The sequence below is a fragment of the Pteropus vampyrus genome, unplaced genomic scaffold (genome assembly GCF_000151845.1).
Source record: "Pteropus vampyrus isolate Shadow unplaced genomic scaffold, Pvam_2.0 Scaffold109, whole genome shotgun sequence".
Taxonomy (NCBI): Eukaryota; Metazoa; Chordata; class Mammalia; order Chiroptera; family Pteropodidae; genus Pteropus; species Pteropus vampyrus.
The window spans coordinates 5,139,031-5,157,324 of NW_011888890.1; the positions used below are offsets into that span (position 1 = coordinate 5,139,031).

At 33.2% G+C, this 18,294-nt stretch overlaps 1 protein-coding gene across 4 annotated transcripts in view; it reads left to right on the top strand.

Annotated features, from left to right (window-relative positions):
• The window catches only part of DENND4C (DENN domain containing 4C), an 87,322-nt gene that overhangs the window by 24,293 nt on the left and 44,735 nt on the right, over window positions 1–18,294 (top strand). For all 4 annotated transcript variants that reach the window (XM_011365347.2, XM_023533716.1, XM_023533717.1 and 1 more), the window contains 8 exons: window positions 2,454–2,706; window positions 3,604–3,673; window positions 5,385–5,554; window positions 9,137–9,375; window positions 10,893–10,959; window positions 12,082–12,140; window positions 12,930–13,074; window positions 15,688–15,863. In XM_011365347.2, the coding sequence (XP_011363649.1) occupies window positions 2,454–2,706; window positions 3,604–3,673; window positions 5,385–5,554; window positions 9,137–9,375; window positions 10,893–10,959; window positions 12,082–12,140; window positions 12,930–13,074; window positions 15,688–15,863 (1,179 nt within the window). The remainder of the gene's footprint in view (window positions 1–2,453; window positions 2,707–3,603; window positions 3,674–5,384; window positions 5,555–9,136; window positions 9,376–10,892; window positions 10,960–12,081; window positions 12,141–12,929; window positions 13,075–15,687; window positions 15,864–18,294) is intronic.

Genomic DNA, 18,294 nt, shown 5'->3' on the forward strand with positions numbered 1-18,294 from the left:
TATTGTATCAATTGATTTTCTTATGTTGAATTTCTCTTTTTATGTAACCATAATACCACACCTTAAATGATTAATTCCTTAATATCATCATATATCCAATTTCCTGATTGTCCCATGAAGTTGTTTTTTTAACCAGTTGGTTGCTGGTTATTCTATTGATAGTTGTTCAGATGTTAGGAGGAGTGGTGAGCTGCTGTATATGAGCATCACTTTCTATGCTCATCACCTCTGCTTTTAGAGTAGAGCTCTGGTGAAATTGCGCTAAGGTCCTCATTATGTTCGAATTTCCAAAGCCAAAGGATGATTTATCCTTATCTTACTTTACCTTTATGCAGCATTCATTTAACTCCTTTAGTATCATCCACCCTGTATAGCATCTATGATTTGCCTTTAAGTCAATGAAATTAGGTTGGTGATTGTACAATTTTATAAGATCATTGGGCACAAGCGCCAGGTTAGAAAAAATTGAGAAATGATTGGCAGTTGAAGTAATAGAGACTTTTTTTTTTTTTTTTGAAAGCTTTAGTTTGAGAAAAGATGAAGATAGTTATGGGCCTTGCTCTTCAAGGTATGGCCCATGGACTATTATTGCCCATAGGTCCTGGGAGCATGTTAGAAATTCAGAATCTCAGGTATTACCCCAGACTTACCTGAGGGCAGAGGGGATATCGAGTGAAAGGCTGTTTTTTAACCTTTCTCCCAGGGGATAACTTTGAACATCTTTATGTTGAAGGAAAGAAACTAATGGAGAAAGAAGAGCTGAAACATAGGAATAAAAGGAGATACTTGATAGAATGAAATAATGAAACCAATTAAAGGTGTAAATCAACAGAACAGATGACCGGATTAGCCTTTAATGTGAGGGGCTTTTCCTTTGAGAAGGGGAAAGGAGGTTAAAATGAGTGTGAACACAAATTATTGGTTGCAGTGGAGTGATTCAGGACATGTTAAGGATTTACTCTCAATTTCTTTTTATTTTCCCCATGGTTTTCTTAAGAAGATAGGTGATGTCCATAGGAGGATGGCTGTAGGATAAAATTTTGATAATCCATGTCAGTTGAAGGGAAACCAGCCAGGGACTTATGTCTTAGCCCTCATTGTTCCATCTGTTAGCCATCCTTTACAGGCCATCTTTTCAATCCCCGCCCCCTCCTCCCCCCCGCCCTCCCGCAACCATACAATCATAATTGTCGTTGCTTATGGTGCAGTGGCGCAACTTAAAAATAAAATGATGACTTAGATAATTATACTTAGATGCTTTCAGGTTGCAAGTGACTCTTTCCATACACATCTTGTTCCCTAAGGAGTCTAATTTTTCTTACAGGGTAGTTTACTTATCCATGTTTGCTAGAGCGTATTGTTGTCTTTTAGCTAATCATGATGGTAAATGTTTCTCTCCATATCAAATAATTGTTAGTGTCTGGTGACTTAAATGTTTTGACCCGTCCTCCCCACAAGCACACTGGAGAGATTTGGAAAACTTGTTAGCCACTTTAAAGATAGGAACTCATCTCATTTAACTAAATATGAAACACTGTTGTCAAACTTTTGACCTTTTTGATTTATAAAGTGAGATGAGATATTTACAAAAATAGGGGGGTTTTTTTTGGTAAAAGTTGTTAACTAAGTTAAAATATGTAAGATCTGATATTCCTTCATAATGTTAAATACTCTATAAAGTATAATTTAAACAGGATAATATCTTATATATTAGATATGTTCGTTAAGATAGTCACAGACTACTTACTGTTCAAAGTTGTTCTTCCATTTATCATATTCATTGACTTATTTTTGAACCTTTTCAAACATACAGAAAAGGGTATAGAAGTTTCGAAATGGGGACAGTGTGAGTCTTCTAAATTTTTTTTTCTACATTGCTTTGGCTATGTGGGTCCCTTGCATTCTCATGTGAACTTTAAGGACACATTGCCGATTTCTACCAAAAAAAGGCAGCTAGGATTTAGATAGGAATTGTGTTGACTCTGTAGATCTGTTTGGAGAATATTGACATCTTACCGTATTAAGTCTGCCTGTCCATGACCATGAGATATCTTTTTATTAATAAAGGGTTTTTAAAGGTAAAATTTTGACGGGAATTGCAAAGGAACATTTCGTGAAAGTGTCTAAATATTTGTTAAAACTTCTAGGAATTGATCTGAGGATGTTTGTGATGTTGTGCTTTTGTTTCATGTTTCTTGTAATGAGCAAGAAAAAAACTCAAAGTTCTTTGATCTTATTTACACTTCTTAAAATTATATTCTAGCTGTTGAAAAATAGTGGGTGAGAGATTTATAATTCCCAAAGTAATAATTTTGGTTTTGGTTTGCAATTAAGATTTGGGAAACAATAGAGACAAAAAAATTTTCTTTTGTTATTTTCAAGAAGAAAACCTGCATTAACCTGAAATGTATTTATGTGTCTATATATTTCTTTCTCTCCTTTCTGCTATATAGAGTTTTATATGAAGGGAAAGAAAGGCTTATTCCTGGATGTGAAGTGATCCAAGCCACACCCTATGGTCGCTGTGCCAATGTCAACAATAGTTCAACTACTTCACAAAGAATCTTTATTACTTATCGAAGGGCTACTCCAGTTCGACCTCAGAATTCCTTGGCTGTAACTGATATCTGTGTTATTGTAACCAGTAAAGGAGAAACGCCTCCTCATACTTTCTGCAAAGTTGACAAAAACTTAAATTGTGGAATGGTAAGAATAAAATTGTTTCATTTTTTTTAAAAGGATAATTTTTAGATTCTTGTTTATTATTGGGCATATAATTTACTCTCAGTTTATATTTTCATGATTGTTTTTATTTTTAGGTCTCTAATTTTTATGATTCATAATAATTTAAAAAACCCTTAGCTCTTTGATGTTTTAGAATAATTTCATCCAGAAAATGGATACTTAAAGTCAGGGAATTACTATTATTTTTTTAATGCATGTTAGTATAGAAGTTTTATTAACTCTTGAGTTTCAGTGGTGTCTTTTAAGGATAACTGCAGGGAGACCAGGTAGGGACTTCCATTATATTTATTTATTTAAATATCGTAGTTTTCCATATTTACTTTAAGAGGACTCTAATGAAGAAAATTGAACATATACATTTGATTTATGGTTTTGTAAGACTAAAGTGTACTATTGGGTCAGATTTATTTTGAAAAATATGTTTACATCAGACCAATAATTAGCTTGAATGTGGTATATGCAGAAATGTCTAGTGCACCCATGGCTGTTAGTCAAGACAGGTTTGCCTCTGGAGGTAATGACTTTATAGCACCCAGTGACCCCAGTATTTCCTTAGTTTGGGCTCCATTGCTCTCTCCACTTTGTGCTGTCTCTTCCAAATGTAGGCAGTTCTGGATGATTGCAGAATTCTAAACTTTGAAACTGCCTTCATGTCAGTTTGATATTTGTGGCAATTGTTTTTTTACTCTTTTAATATTCTCAACTTCATGATTTGCTGTACTTTATTCTATATAGTCTGTTTGATAAACATGTTTTAAATAGAATTCCCTGAATAATCAGAATCTTTAGAAAACATTCAACAAAAGGAATTTATTTTTTAATCTTTTGTCTTTTTTAAACCTAATTTATATTTTACAGTGGGGTTCCAGTGTCTTTCTATGTTATAAGAAATCTGTGCCTGCTTCTAATTCAATAGCATATAAAGCTGGTAAGTAAATTTTAAAAAATTGTTATGTAGTTTTTGTTGCACATTAACATTTGATTAAAAGAGGCAGTGTATACTCCCCTATGTAGTTTGTGGAAGTGATTTATTCATAAGTTGAATTATCTATAATTTTAGCATGTAGAAACATAAGTTTTCTGAAATACATTACATACTACAAGATATATTAATATTGCCCCTCCCCCAAAATGTTAATTAAATCAGAACTTTCATTCTAAGCAAGCATTTGTGGAATAAACATTCAGGCTTTTAGTTTACACTAATAGATTTAACAGTTCAGTGGAAAACCGCTTACTCTCTGACCTTTTATATTTTGGCAATCTGAAAGGTGTCAATCTGCATCTTTACTTCTTATATTTCCTTCTCTTATTTCTGTGTGTCTGATTTGAAACCACATGTCACTTGCCATGAAAGGTGGACTTGTTTCCTTTCTCCCATGTTGCAAAGAATCAGCTATATGGAGGAGAGGAGGGCCTGAGAAACTTTTCTGCCATGACGTGTTTGAGAAATCTATCGCCACATTCTTACTGCACAGTAAAGTGTCAAGGGCTGTAAAGATTTAAGTGTGACCTCTTCATCCCACTGGTATGGTGGGATAAAAACTGAAAATACAGGTATGCTCCAGTTGTAAATAGAAGAGAAATAAATACTGGAATACTTTTTTGTGAAAACAGGCAGTGTCAGATACTTTTTGATCATGCACAATTTTTTGAATAGTTTTACTTCAGAGAAGTTAGGCAAATTTGTATCTGAAAAATCTTGATTGTGCTCATCAAGACATTCATACTAATGAATCAAACCATTTAATTTATAATATAAAAGTAAAGGCAGCTACTAGTAATTATAAATTTAGTATCATTTAAAAATGTTACGCTCTTAATATTGCTGTAATGCATTAATCATATGTGATTTCCTAAAAAAATATATATATATTTTGGTGGGAAGAAGTGTCACTTTAAAGAAAACCTTATAAAAACATGCTTTATGAAAGTATTAAGGTATTTGATATACGACACATATTTTAGAATACAGAGTTTTAGAGACTGAATTTGGACTAAAAACATCTGATTTTCGAGTGTTTATCTTAGATGTGGTTTGCTTATTAGAGCCATCAGAGGCTAATGAACTGCCATGTAACTACTTTATTCCGAAGGGGCTTTGTTATGTTTCTCAGAGTGCCCCCTGCTTCTTCTTCCTTGGTCTTACACACTCTGTACTCAAAAAGTTTCTGTCTCATTTACTTTTTATGTTGCATGCCTTTTACATTGCTTCTCTCTCAAGATGAGTTTAGGGGCTTTGATATTTGTTTCCTTGGCATTATTTCATAACATTTATCCCTTTTCTGAATTTTTTACAAAAGACTAACTGAAATAGTTGGTAAATTTTCCTCTGTGTTTCTTAACTATTCTCTGTAAGATGTTGGAAGTATGTAGAAGAAAGTACATTAAGGTTGGTGAACCAGTATATTTAATATATTTTAATGTTACAATGAACTGGAAGTTCATATGTTACAAAAAATAAAGGGTAAATTTATAATTTATTTTAATTTCCGATACAGCAAGAGAAAAATTGATTTTGAAATTTTATATGTAAATATTTCCATGAAATTTGCTATTAAACTATCCTAATAATGTATCACATATAATTTATGGAAAAATATTTAGAAAATTTTATTATTGTCTCCTTTCTCCAAAAGGTTTAATTTTTAGATATCCAGAAGATGACTATGAGTCATTTCCACTCTCAGAATGTGTACCTCTCTTCTGCCTTCCTATGGGAGCTACTATTGAATGTTGGGATCCCCAAACCAAGTACCCACTTCCAGTTTTTTCAACTTTTGTCCTGACAGGTTCTTCTGCTGAGAAGGTATATTTTTTCCTCTTTTACTTAATCTAGTTTGTGTTTTAATCCTATAAAATGATTATTATGATTAATAATAAAATAATTATTATTAAGTTTTATTTGAATGTTAGGGTTATTTGGACACAATACATTTTGGTTTGAATTTGTACTATAATGCCCAAAGAGAAAAGACAACATGGAAATTGGTATCAGAATGCTTATACCCCTGGAGCTTCTGAAGAAGCAAATATAAAGTCTTTCTGGAGAGACACCCCCAGAACCCAGGCCTCAAGGTGAGATTATAGTAAAAGTTAGAAGACATAGTTATCATAGGTAGGATCAACAAGACACAATACAAAGCTGGATTAGACCCTCAGGATATTGAAAGAATGACAATATGAAGGATATTATAAAATGGATATCTGATCGTAATGATTTAAGACCTAATAGAGGAGCTCAACACATCAAGAAAGAACAGGATGTTTTGAAAAATGAATAGATTGGAAAAAGAATGAAATGTCTAGAAATGAAAAATATGGTCCTTAAAATTAAAAATTCAGTGGTTTAAACAGCAGATAAGACATACATGAAGGGAGAATTAATAAAGTGGAAGATAGGTCACTTTAAATGTAGCACAGAAAAATGTGAAACATAAAAGAAGTTTAAATATGTACAGGATAGTTTCAGAAGGACCAATAGATATTTTGTGAAGGAGAGACTGGAAAAGGGAGAGGCAGCATATGAAGAGCTAATGGTTGAGAGTTTTCCAAGGTTGATGAAAAATTGAGTCTTCAGAGTACAGATACACTCTGAACCTTCAGTAGGAAAAAAAAATAAAAATACAAAACCACCTCTTTTCATATTATAGTGAAACTGTGGAACACTAAAGACAACAGAAATAAGAGACATTTACTTTCAAAGAAACAACTATTAAATCGGTTCGTTTCTTAACAACAACAGTGAGGGTCAGAAGACAAATAATATATTAAAATGAGGTGAGAGTAAGCAAAGATAGTTTAAATAGCATACAGAAAGCACTAGCTGAAAAGAAAAGTTGAATAATAGGACCTCATTGTAGTTAAGAACATCTGTTCATTCAAAGGTACTAATAAGAAGGTGAAAAAGGCCACACACAGGCTGAGAGAAAATAATGTGACATATGTATTCAAGATGGGTCTTGTATCCAAAATAAACGTAGAACTTCTATATTATCAGCAAGGAAAAGGAGCAACCCTATTGCCCAGCAGTTATACTCCTGAGCATATCCCAAGGAATATGAGTGTATATGTCCTTTAAAAACATGTTTATGCTTTATTTATAATAGCCAAAAACTGAAAACATGTATAAAGCAGTAATACTGATGTAGCATAAAATAAGTAATGTTAGGAAATAAAAAGTAAATAAAACTACAGATATAGTGGAACTTTAAAATGGAAAAATTTCTTAGGAAATTTGACAAAATAGGCAGTTTTATTGAAAATTATAACCAAAGCCGACTCTCATGGCACAAACAAAATAAATCTGAGGCCTCGTTATTTGGCCACTTAGTTACAAGTTTACAACCATTGTTATTAAAGATAGTGAAGATTAAGATCGAGCACAGTATCTGGAACATAGTAGGATACTGAGTGAAGGTCAACTATATTAACTGGATTGCTTACAGCTAAGCTAACTCTTTAGCTTAATAATTTACAGATTCTCTCATTGAAAATAAACATAAATGAAAAATTTAAGGTCTTCAAACACTTGAGTTACCAAATTTGACCAGTAGAGAACAATAAAGCCTCATTGAAATGCTTTTGTTATATCGCTTGTTAAAAACCTCTGAGACCACTTTGAAGTAATTGTATCTGGGAGTGTTGTATCTGTAAAGACAAGGATCATCTATAATTACTAATAGTTGTAAGATTTATGTAAGTATTACTATCTATTTTGAGAACTTTTCATCACTCTAAACAGAAACTTCCCTCATCCCACCCCAAGTCCCGGATAACCCATAGTCTATTTTTTGTGTCTATGAATTTGCCTATTTTAGATAACTCATATAAGTAGAATAATATAATATTTGTCCTTTTGTGTCTGGCTTATTTCACTTAGCAAATGTTTTCATGGTTTATCCATGTTGCAGTATCTATCAGAATTTCATTTTTAAGGATGAATAATATTCTATCACATGTATATACCACATTTTGTTTATCCATTCATCTGTTGGTGGACATTTGAGTTCTACCTTTTGGCTATTGTGAATAATGCTGCTATGAACATTGGTATACAAATATCTGTTTGAGTTGCTGTTTTGAATTCTTTTGGGTATACAGGTTTCCCCTACTCTATGAAAGTAGAGCATTCCTATGAAATCTTTTGCAAGCTGAAATGGAGCAAAGCAAAGAAACAATTACCATTAATTTATATAGAAAAATTTTTGACCATTCCCACCCAGATCCTCAAAAGAAACTGCCAAACCATTCCAAATAATACATAAAACCTAAAATAACACTAAAATACAGTAAAAGCAGGAATGATATGATAAATACCTACCATGTTTTGTATACCCATCAATCTATTCAAGCAATGGAGTTTCCATTTTATCCATTACTGGAAGCCAACTAAAGGAGTCCACTTTGCTACTAGCAGAACCAATAGTAACTTCGGCAGCTTTCAAATGTAAATAGTACAAATGGCGGACCACGCAAGTTCAACACATGCAAGATGTCTTTATTTAGTTCACAATCAAAATGCTTAATTACATGAAATTTTATGCTAAGTGTAACTTCCTTACAAACTTTCTTAGGGTTTTATAATCCTTAGGCAGGGGTCCCCAACTCCCTGGGCAGGGCTGCACACTGGTACTGGTCTGTGGCCTGTTAGGAACCAGGCTGCACAGCAGGAGGTGAGCAGCAAGGGAAGGAGCAAAGCTTCATCTGTATTTGCAGCCACTCCCCAGCGCTAGCATTACCGCCTCAGCTCCACCTCAGGTCATCAGGCATTAGATTCTCATAGGAGCACCAAGTCCCTGGTGCCAAAAAATGTTAGGGACCACTGCCTTAGGACACATCTTGCTCACAGCACAAAATAAATCGTGATAAGGCACAGATGCTCACAGAAACAATTCAGAGCTCTCTGGTGGCTTGGTGCTGAGATGCTGAGTATGGTTCCCAGGGAAGGCCACTCCTGCTGCTGGGGTGCATGCTCTCTCTGTAACAGCTCACTGCAAAACAAATGCTCAGTGCTGTTTTCGTTGTTTGCTTTTTTTTCATAAATGAAAATGCCTTTTGGATTTATTTCCATTAGGTGCTAATGTAGGTCCTTCATAAAAACAAAGTGGCATAATGTGAACTTTCAAAAAGCAGGAAATACCTGTATACCTAGGAGTGGAATTGCTGTGTCATATGATATAATTCCTTGTTTAGCTTTTGGTGCAGCTGCTAAACTGTTTTCCATAGCAGCTGCATCATTTTCTGTTCACTTTAGCAATGTTGAGATTTTTCTTATCATTTATCTGTCATATGCACTCTAAGCAAATGTTTTGTGCAATAAGAAAAAGAGACATTAATTTAAAAAAAAAAAAACCTGAAGTCTTAATAATGGAATTCTCTTGCTCTGTAGGTATATGGAGCTGCCATCCAGTTTTATGAGCCTTACTCTTGGGAACTTCTAACAGAGAAGCAGCTTATGCAACTGGGCCTGTTGACACCTGTGGAAAGAAAAATGGTCTCCAAATCCATTAATTCAAACAAATGCATTTGTTTGCTGTCACACTGGCCTTTTTTTGAAGCTTTTAGAAAATTTCTCATGTTTATCTACAAACTTTCTGTGTCTGGACCACATCCTCTTCCCATTGAAAAGTACGTATGATGATTAAAGAGATGTCTAGTGGGAAAACTGGGTGTGTATATATATATACATATACGTATATACACATTTCATCGTTTACCTGACTGTAAGCAGCAAAATTAAGAGAGTCACAGTCATCTTACTTTTTACTTGTTCCCTTCTTCACTGGAATAAATGACTATGAATTTAAAATTGAGGAGTGGTGGTGAGGATGACCCAGTTATAGTCTTTTGAGAATTCAGGTTAAGAAGGAACTCGTGTATATTGTATTGTGTGTGTGTTCTTCCCATTTATTCTCTAATAACCAAGAGAAAAATAGTTACTGCTGCACACATACACACACACCCACTCACCCAACCATACAAATGGCCTTTCTAAGTTCTAACCATAAAACATCGCTAAATTGATCTAGAAATTAATGAAGGTGAGTTAATTGGTGTTAAAAGTGAGGTTTTGGTTTTAGCATTAATCTAATTCTACGTGTTTTCCCTTCTGTTTATGATTCCCTTTGTCATGGAAATCCTTTGTAAGCAAGAAAAATATATGGAGCCTCTGCTTTTTTAAAACCACATCTTTGACTGCTAGTGGCACAGTGGCTTTTATTTATTATAGTAAATATGTACTCTGCTAACAAACCAGTAAATGTCAAGAACTTTGTAACAAAGTATTATAATATGCATAAATATAGACTTTTCTTACAGTTTGAAAAATCTCACATTATAGCAGTGGATAATTTGGAGGTCATTATCCGTAGATTTAAAAATAATGCTTTTCAAAATTGACTTTAAAAAATAGTAAAATACTGTGCATAAACTTACCACAACTTGATATGAAAATATGGTTTCGACTTTAATGTTGTACTCCTGGAATGCCAATCTAATGTTCATGATTCCAGATTTAACTTTCATCTGTCAGATTAACTTACAATTGTTTAAAGTAAAATTTAATGTTCACAGCAAACTAACAGCCTTTTGAAAAATCGAGTTTATGAATAGTTTGTGAAAATAAACTCAGTGTATGTGATTTTTTTTTTTCCTTGGTTGAAGTAATACTTTGCATGTTAGTGGCTTCTGAGCTCAAAATTTTGGAGGAATTTAAGAAGTATTATTTATAGGTGGAGAAAGAGAGAGGGTAAGTGGTTTGCCCTAGGTTATAGTAAAATAATTAATTAAATTCATATAACTCATGATAACCAGGGCAATAAAAATTAGCTTCTTTCATGACAACCATTTTTATGTTACTTATATTTTTCTGGTGATAATAGGGTATATTAATATGGACTTTGGGGGGAGGGGAAAATTTTAAAAATGTTAAAAAAATTAAAAAATAATATGGACTTTTAATTAGGAAATACATTGTGCATTTCAGAAGTTTAGTAGGATGAGTACATTTACTGAGTAAACTTATTTAGCATAAGTTTTAGGTAAGTGGCTTCATCAAATTTGGGATGATACAATATTTAAGATTTATTAAAAATCTTTGAAGCATTTTAGAAAAGTAATTATCTTTATTTCACATTTTTTTCCAGGCACATTTCATATTTTATGCAGAACATCCCTTTTCCTTCAGCACAAAGACCAAGAATCCTTGTACAGGTAATCAAGGATTACTTGAGGGGAGCCCTGCATATGTTCATTGTATTCATTGTAGAGTGGATTCTGTGGCTCTTTGGGTTTGAGGTGGAGCAATATGCATTTATAAAATCCTTGAGTTATATTTTATATCTTTAGTGAGCATCCTTTTGTACTGGTTTTTTGAATTTTGGATGTACAGAATTGGAATAATTATAATGCTTGGTTCATGACATTATCAATATTGGTTCATGCATGGCCTCTATGTAGCTGATTTTAATAACTTAAAATTCAGAATATGGACATGTTTTTAATATTGGAGCGACTAATAAATACTAAGTATGAAATGAATTATGGTTGGAGGGCAAAAGTGAAATAGTCTGTAATACCACTCTTCAAACTGCCTATCTTAAAAGGACTAGTTTCTTTTTATTTCCAAATAGTAGCAGACCTAAGTATACAGAATGAAACATATGCAGCTTACCATGTGAGATCTGTATAGACATGAACAGGTCTGTCCCCCATCTAAATACATGAATTCACTGATCACACACTCAGATGTGCGAGAAGTATCAGCTTGCCATAAAAGTTTCTGAATGGCTTGCTCTCCATTTATAGACTATCTCTTCCTGGACCAATAACAGTTTGCAGACTGGTGCTTTGAGTAGTACCGATCTATAGAGGCAAGCAGTTTAAAATTTTTTTCTAAGATATTATCAACATTATAGGTGATAAATATTGTTAATCTTGAATGTACCTCAGTTCAACAAGTATTAATATATAATACTTGTGCCTACTAGTGTGTAGAGTAAATGTACCTCAGTTCAACAAGTATTAATATATAATACAAGTGCCTACTAGTGTGTAGAGTAAATAAATTTGAGGCCTTTAAAAAGCAGTCATTCCATAATTTTTAAATAACTGTATTTTAACCAGTTAACTGAATCCGGATTTAGTTGAACTAACAATTTAATTAAAAAGAACTAAATGGTATCTCTCACTAAATATCAGTTGTTTTATATCTTAGTACATGTTTCCAAAGCTGTTATATTAGTCTGTACATTAGCGTATTCTCCATTTTACCCTTGATCTAAATATTTAGGTTTCATAATTAGCTTGGTTAATTTATCTTTTTTTTTTTTTAAGCTATCAGCCCATGATGCGTTAATATTATCACAGCCAGTTTCCACACCTTTACCACTAAGGTAAATAATGGTATCTAAAATGATATAATTATTCACAACTATGTAAGAATAGCCTTTATGTTTCTAACTTTGATAGCTGGGTGGTTGGTGGAGCCATTTTAAAAATGGAATACTTAAGAGAGTAGTAATATAGGGAACACCTTCCTTTTCCTCTCATCTCCCCTCCCCATATCCTGTTTATAACTAAATGTTCAAGGTGAACTGTTGTTAACTTCCTAAAATGTCTTGAATCTATTAGCTTTTCTTCATTTGCATCACTAGTCCAGGCTCGCATGATCTCACCTGGACTACTTAAAGTACCTCTTAATTGGTAGCCTTTTGCTCTTGTCTTCCTTCAGTTTTTTATTCATATCGCAGCCAGTGTGTCCTTTTGAGAATGCAAATATAATTGTGTCATTTCTATTTTGACATAATCTCTTGCTATTTTCACCCCCTCCCTGTCTATGCAATAGTTGCAATAAGTTTATTTCAAGTTCTTAAACTTGACAAGCCTTTGTATGTGTTGTGTCCCCGGCCCCCTTAACCCCTACCTCCTTTCTTTTGAGCTGTGTTCATATGGTTGATCTTCAGGAAACCCTTTCCTGATAAACACCCCTTTGTTACCAAAAGATGAGTTTGAATCATTTTGTTACATTATCTCATTAGATTTGCTACTTTTCAGTAATAACGTAATCAGGGCTTGAAATTAACACTAGGTTAGTCTATTAACATCTAGGCAATAATTTAATAAGCAAATTTAACATGTTTTAGAAAAATAGTTCATAATCATCTCTTTTTCTCTGTTTCTAGTGGAGCCAACTTTAGCACCTTGTTAATGAATCTGGGTCCTGAGAATTGTGCAACACTGCTGCTCTTTGTTTTACTTGAGAGTAAAATTCTGCTGCATTCTCTCAGGCCAGCCGTGTTGACTGGAGTAGCTGAAGCTGTTGTAGCTGTAAGTATAGAATTTTCCTTTTAGTACAGAATTGCTGACAGAATTTTTACTCCAAAGGGAAATTTCCTTCAATGAAAGCAACTTTGAAATTACCAGTAAAAGTTTAACATAAAAATAATACGGTGGCAAAGAGAAACTTTCTTTATTTGAGAAAAAATTTCAGTTTCTAATTTTTTATATTTTAGAATTTTTCAGAGAATCTACATGATTACATAATAATAAAACTTTGTATTAAAGAGAGACCCTGGCCAGTTATCAGCTTCCCTAAAATTAATGGAAATAAATTACACAGTTCCTTTTCCCAGTTTTAACTTTTAATCATTGTGAGCCAGTAACGTATAGGAAATTCTAAGTGATCACAAAATAGTATAATGTACAAATGCTTACATAGCATGGAATAAGCACTGAATAAATACTTAATCTAGTCATAAGAAATGATTCTAGGACTGAAAATAACAATAACGTGAGATGGTTTATGGGTGGCAAAGAACCTCATTATATATTAATTTTCCAAGCCTTTACGGTTGCATGTGAAAGCAAAAGTCATCATAACATGAAAGTATTTGTTAATGAACTGACCAGTTTTAGAAAATATTCCTTCTTATAAAACATGTTTATCCATTCCTCTTTGTCAGAATCTTTGTGGCATAGTGTCTTGATTGATTTAAACAATATAGTGCAAGAACAGGTGGAGAAGTTGCAATATGAAGTTGGAAATTTTATGAAAAATGCAAGATTGCTTGGAATTTATGTAACTGATGTTAGAGAGCTGCCCGAATTGCATGCAAAACCACTGATAAATGAGGATTTAGCAGTTAGGCACTTTAAAGAAAATTGAATGGTGACAGGATAAATTCTTCCAAAGAAGAATAATTTGAATATCAAAGAATCAATGGAGCCCCATAGCAAAACTTGAAGAGAAGGATGTCATATTTTGCTGTTGGATGGTTTTGTTCTAAAATTTCTGACATAGTTGCACACGTGCCTTTTGTTGAGTGGAAGATGGTGGTTTTTCACTGAAGGAAATCAAGTTCTTGCAAGGTCCTGTGCGTGTGGCTCTGTCCCTTTGCTCTCCGATCTCATTTTCTACTACTCTCCCCCTTGCTCACTCTGCTCTAGCCACACTGGACTCCTTGCTACCCTTGAAACATATTACGCAGGCCCCATATCTTAAGACCTTTGCGCTAGCCGTTCTCTTTGAAGCGCACTTCTAGATATCTCGGCAAAATCCCTCATCTTCTGGTTTCAGTTCAGTTGTCACTTTCTTAATGAGTTCTACCCTGTTTAGTCTATTTAAAAATACAACCTGCTTCACTTCTCTCCTCTTCTAAATTCTAATCCTCTTCACGTGGCTTTACTTCTTCACTTTTCTGTAGCACTTAGCAGTTACTGACATGGTAAATACTTAATAGTCTTTTTTTTTTCTTCTGTCTCTTCCTGCTAGACTAGGTATTGGCAAACTGTGGCCTGCAAGTCACATCCTACCCTCCACTTGCTTTTGTGAAGTTTCACTAGAACATAGGCCATTTATTTATATATTACCTATGATTGCTTTCATGCATGAAGATAGTTAAGTGACAGAAACGGTATGGCTTGTGAGTCTTCCGACATTTCGTATCGTTTTTGGAAAAAGTTTACTGATTTTATGCTAGACTAAGTCTCATGGGGGCAGGGGATCTTTGTTTTATTCACTGTTATGCTCCATCATCTAGAACAGTGCTTGGCACGTATTAAGTGGTCAGATATTTGATGAGTGAATAAAAAAATCCCAGTTTTGAGTAACCAACTGGAATAACTGGCAGAGGCAGTAAATGCTATAGGAATTTCTTTGGGGTGAGTGATGATAGGAAAGGAAGTGAACTAGACTTTGAAAGACAGCAAGGATTTTATAGTAGAGGAAAAATTTTATAAGTGATTATAATTTTAATATTAGCTGATATTAAAATTTTGATCTGAATTTTTTAGTTACCCTTATCTTTTTTTTTAAAAAAAAAACAAGCATATGTGTTATAGTTAAGGTAGAGCTTTGTGAAAGAAAGCTGGTAAAAATTCTTGAGGAATGTTTTAGATTGACTAGTATTTTTAAGGTGCAAGCTTCACTGAAGTTGGATCATTTTATGTTTGAGCATTTAGGAAATTTTTTTTGTTGAAATTTTCAATTGACAATAACCATTTCCAAGAGAATCGTTTAAATTTTTTTGATTCCTTGATGTTCTTAGTTGGGTTTTAGTCAAAGGTTTTTCTGAGAATAGATGAGTGAAATGCGTAAGAGGTAAAGATCATGAGTTTGTTTTATAATTTTTTAAGTAATTCCTTCTCTTTGACTTTTTCCATAACACAATGTGGGTTTTATATAGGCATTAGAAAAATTAGCATGCAAAGAGCTGTTAGCATTTTTACTGTGCTTAAATGTTTTAATTACATTGGTTCATAGTATTGCTTGGCAATGTTTTATAGTCATCTAGTTTTTGAAATGACAGTTAAAGTAAGAAAAAAACCCCCAAAAAACTAGACCTAAGTGCTTTTTAATGGTCCCTTTCAGTAATATTAGTTAACTACATAAACTTATTGCAAATTTCAAATTTGGCTAATTGTTAAAAACTTTTTTCCCAGATGGTCTTTCCATTTCAGTGGCAGTGCCCATATATCCCGCTCTGTCCCCTCTCACTGGCGGCAGTTCTTAGTGCACCTTTACCATTTATAGTTGGAGTTGACTCAAGGTATTTTGATCTTCATGACCCACCACAAGATGTCGTTTGCATTGACTTGGATACAAACATGTTATATGTGTAAGTTGATTCTTTTATATTATGTCTCATTTATATTTTTCTTCATATGTAGTTACAGCTTATTGAAAGCATCTAGAAATACACTATTTTAAAAAATTGTTAATAAGTCTTCATCAGTGAATCTCAACCAGGGCAAAGTATCAGAATTCTGGAAAGCTCTGTTTGTATACTTATATTTGTATACTAATTTGTATACTAATGTTAATGGCAGGCAAGAGATATTTATGTTTATCAAAAGAGTATGGATTTTTAAAAAGTTAAACATTGCTTTCAGAGCTCAAGAAATGATATACTTTGTAGGTTTAATTCAAAATCTAGGTGTAGGCTTTTAAAAAATGCATTTACTTATTTGACTTTAGTCACAATATAGGGTAATATAACATCATTTCTTACACGGTCAAGATTTGAATTTTATAAGGATCTATTTTATTGCGGAGAAGTTGATATTAAAAATTAGTCATAGTTTGCATTTACTGGAAGTGATAAATATATACAGCAGTCATGTAAGTGATGGTTCAGAGAGTAGTGCACCCCATAAATGAAAGAAGCAGCTCTGATGGATGCTTAAGAACAAACCCCTCCACACTCCCTACAGCCCCTAAAATGGGAAAGAGTAGTAAGTATTGAAAATTTCCTAATGTTGGCGCCAACTTCCAGGTCCTGGAGTACTTTTATTTTTTACTGTTTGTGATTGACGGAAAATGAATAGAGTAAGAATTTAAGGTGCGACTTCAATGGTCACAGCAATGGTGTTGGTTGGGAAAACATCCTGAGATAAACCAAAGAAATAAGGAAGGAAGAAAACATTTGCTATAACTTAAAAAATAATTTTGTAACAGATCTATCATTGTATTTTGAAACTATGTAATTGGGGTAGCTCTTTACTGTGTATATTTAGATTTATTTAAAGCCTCAAAATAGTGAACCATTTGCAGGTTATTTAGTATTCTGAATAAAATGACATTATGGAGATTCTTAATTTTTCCCAGAAGTTATTACTTCTATAAAATTTCTGTTGATCAAAACATTGTTTTCTAAAATAACTTTGAATTCTTTGTTCAGTTGAATTTTAAAAATTATGAAGTAATTTAGATGCCCAAGATTTACCGAGAATAATGTAAATACCTCTCGGATTAAAAAATTGAATATTATCAATAAATCTGAAACCCCTGGGTAGTCCTGTGCAACATATCTTGCTCTTGGTTAGCCATTATCTTGAATTTGGTGTTATTATTTCTACCCGTTTTTAGAAATATGTATTATTCTAAATGATGTTTTGTTTGGAATGCTTTAAAAAATGTTTATGTTTATATAGTTTTCTGTGACTTGCTTTTTTACTTGGTCATTTTTATGAGGTTCATCCATGTTGATACATGTAGCTTTACTTCAGTTTCAGTGTTTAGCCAAGTGGATGGATATTTAGATTGTACCTAGATTTTTGCAGTTACGAACAAGGCTGCTCTGATCATTATTGTTCATATTTCCTGGAGTACATGGGCAAGAATTCTTCTGAAGCATATCCCTAATTAGTTGCAAATGGGACATTTTAATTTCTTTTTGCCCTTTGGTTTTCCTCTCCTGTGAATTGGATTTTCCATATTTTGGAGTAAATTTTCCTATTGGGTTGTCTTTATCTTTTACATAACCCGGAATTAATCCTTGGTCTGTTATATGCACTGCACATAGCTTATCCCACACTGACTTGTCTTTTCATTATATTTATCCTGTTTTGATGAACAGAAGCTTATTTTAATTGATCAGATTTATTAATTTCTCTTTATGGATTGCTTTTTTTTGGTTCTTGTATATGAAACCCTCTGCCTTGAGGTCACAAAATACTGTCTTGGACATTCTTAAAGTTGTATGGTCTTGCTTTTCTCATGTAGTTCTTTAATTCAGCTAAACTTGATATTAGCGTATGATATGACATACAGTTACCATTTTTTTTTTTCACATGGATAAACAATTGTCACATAGCACTGTTTATTGAATAGTCAGTTCATCTCTTCCCCACTGATCTTCAGTGTCAACAGCATTACATATCAATTTCTATATTTGTGTGAGTATCTATCTGGCTTTCTTTTGCTCTATTTTAGCTTCTTACCAATATAACTATCTTAATGACTTTAAAATTAAGTTCTCTACAACATGGATGAAACTTGAAAACATAATGCTAAAAGACTTATAGACAGAAAATAGAATAGTTGTTGGTTGGGATGGGAAGTTGGGGGATTTGGGGGTTAGTTAGTAACCAAGGGAATGCAGGGTTTTTTTTTTTTTGGTGATGAAAATATTCTAAAATATTTGTTGGTTATACAACTCTGTGAATATACTAAAAACCATCAAACTGTACAGTTTCAGATGAGTGAATTGTATGGTATATGAATTGTATCTTAATAACATTTTTTAAATATGAGATGTGAGATGCCAA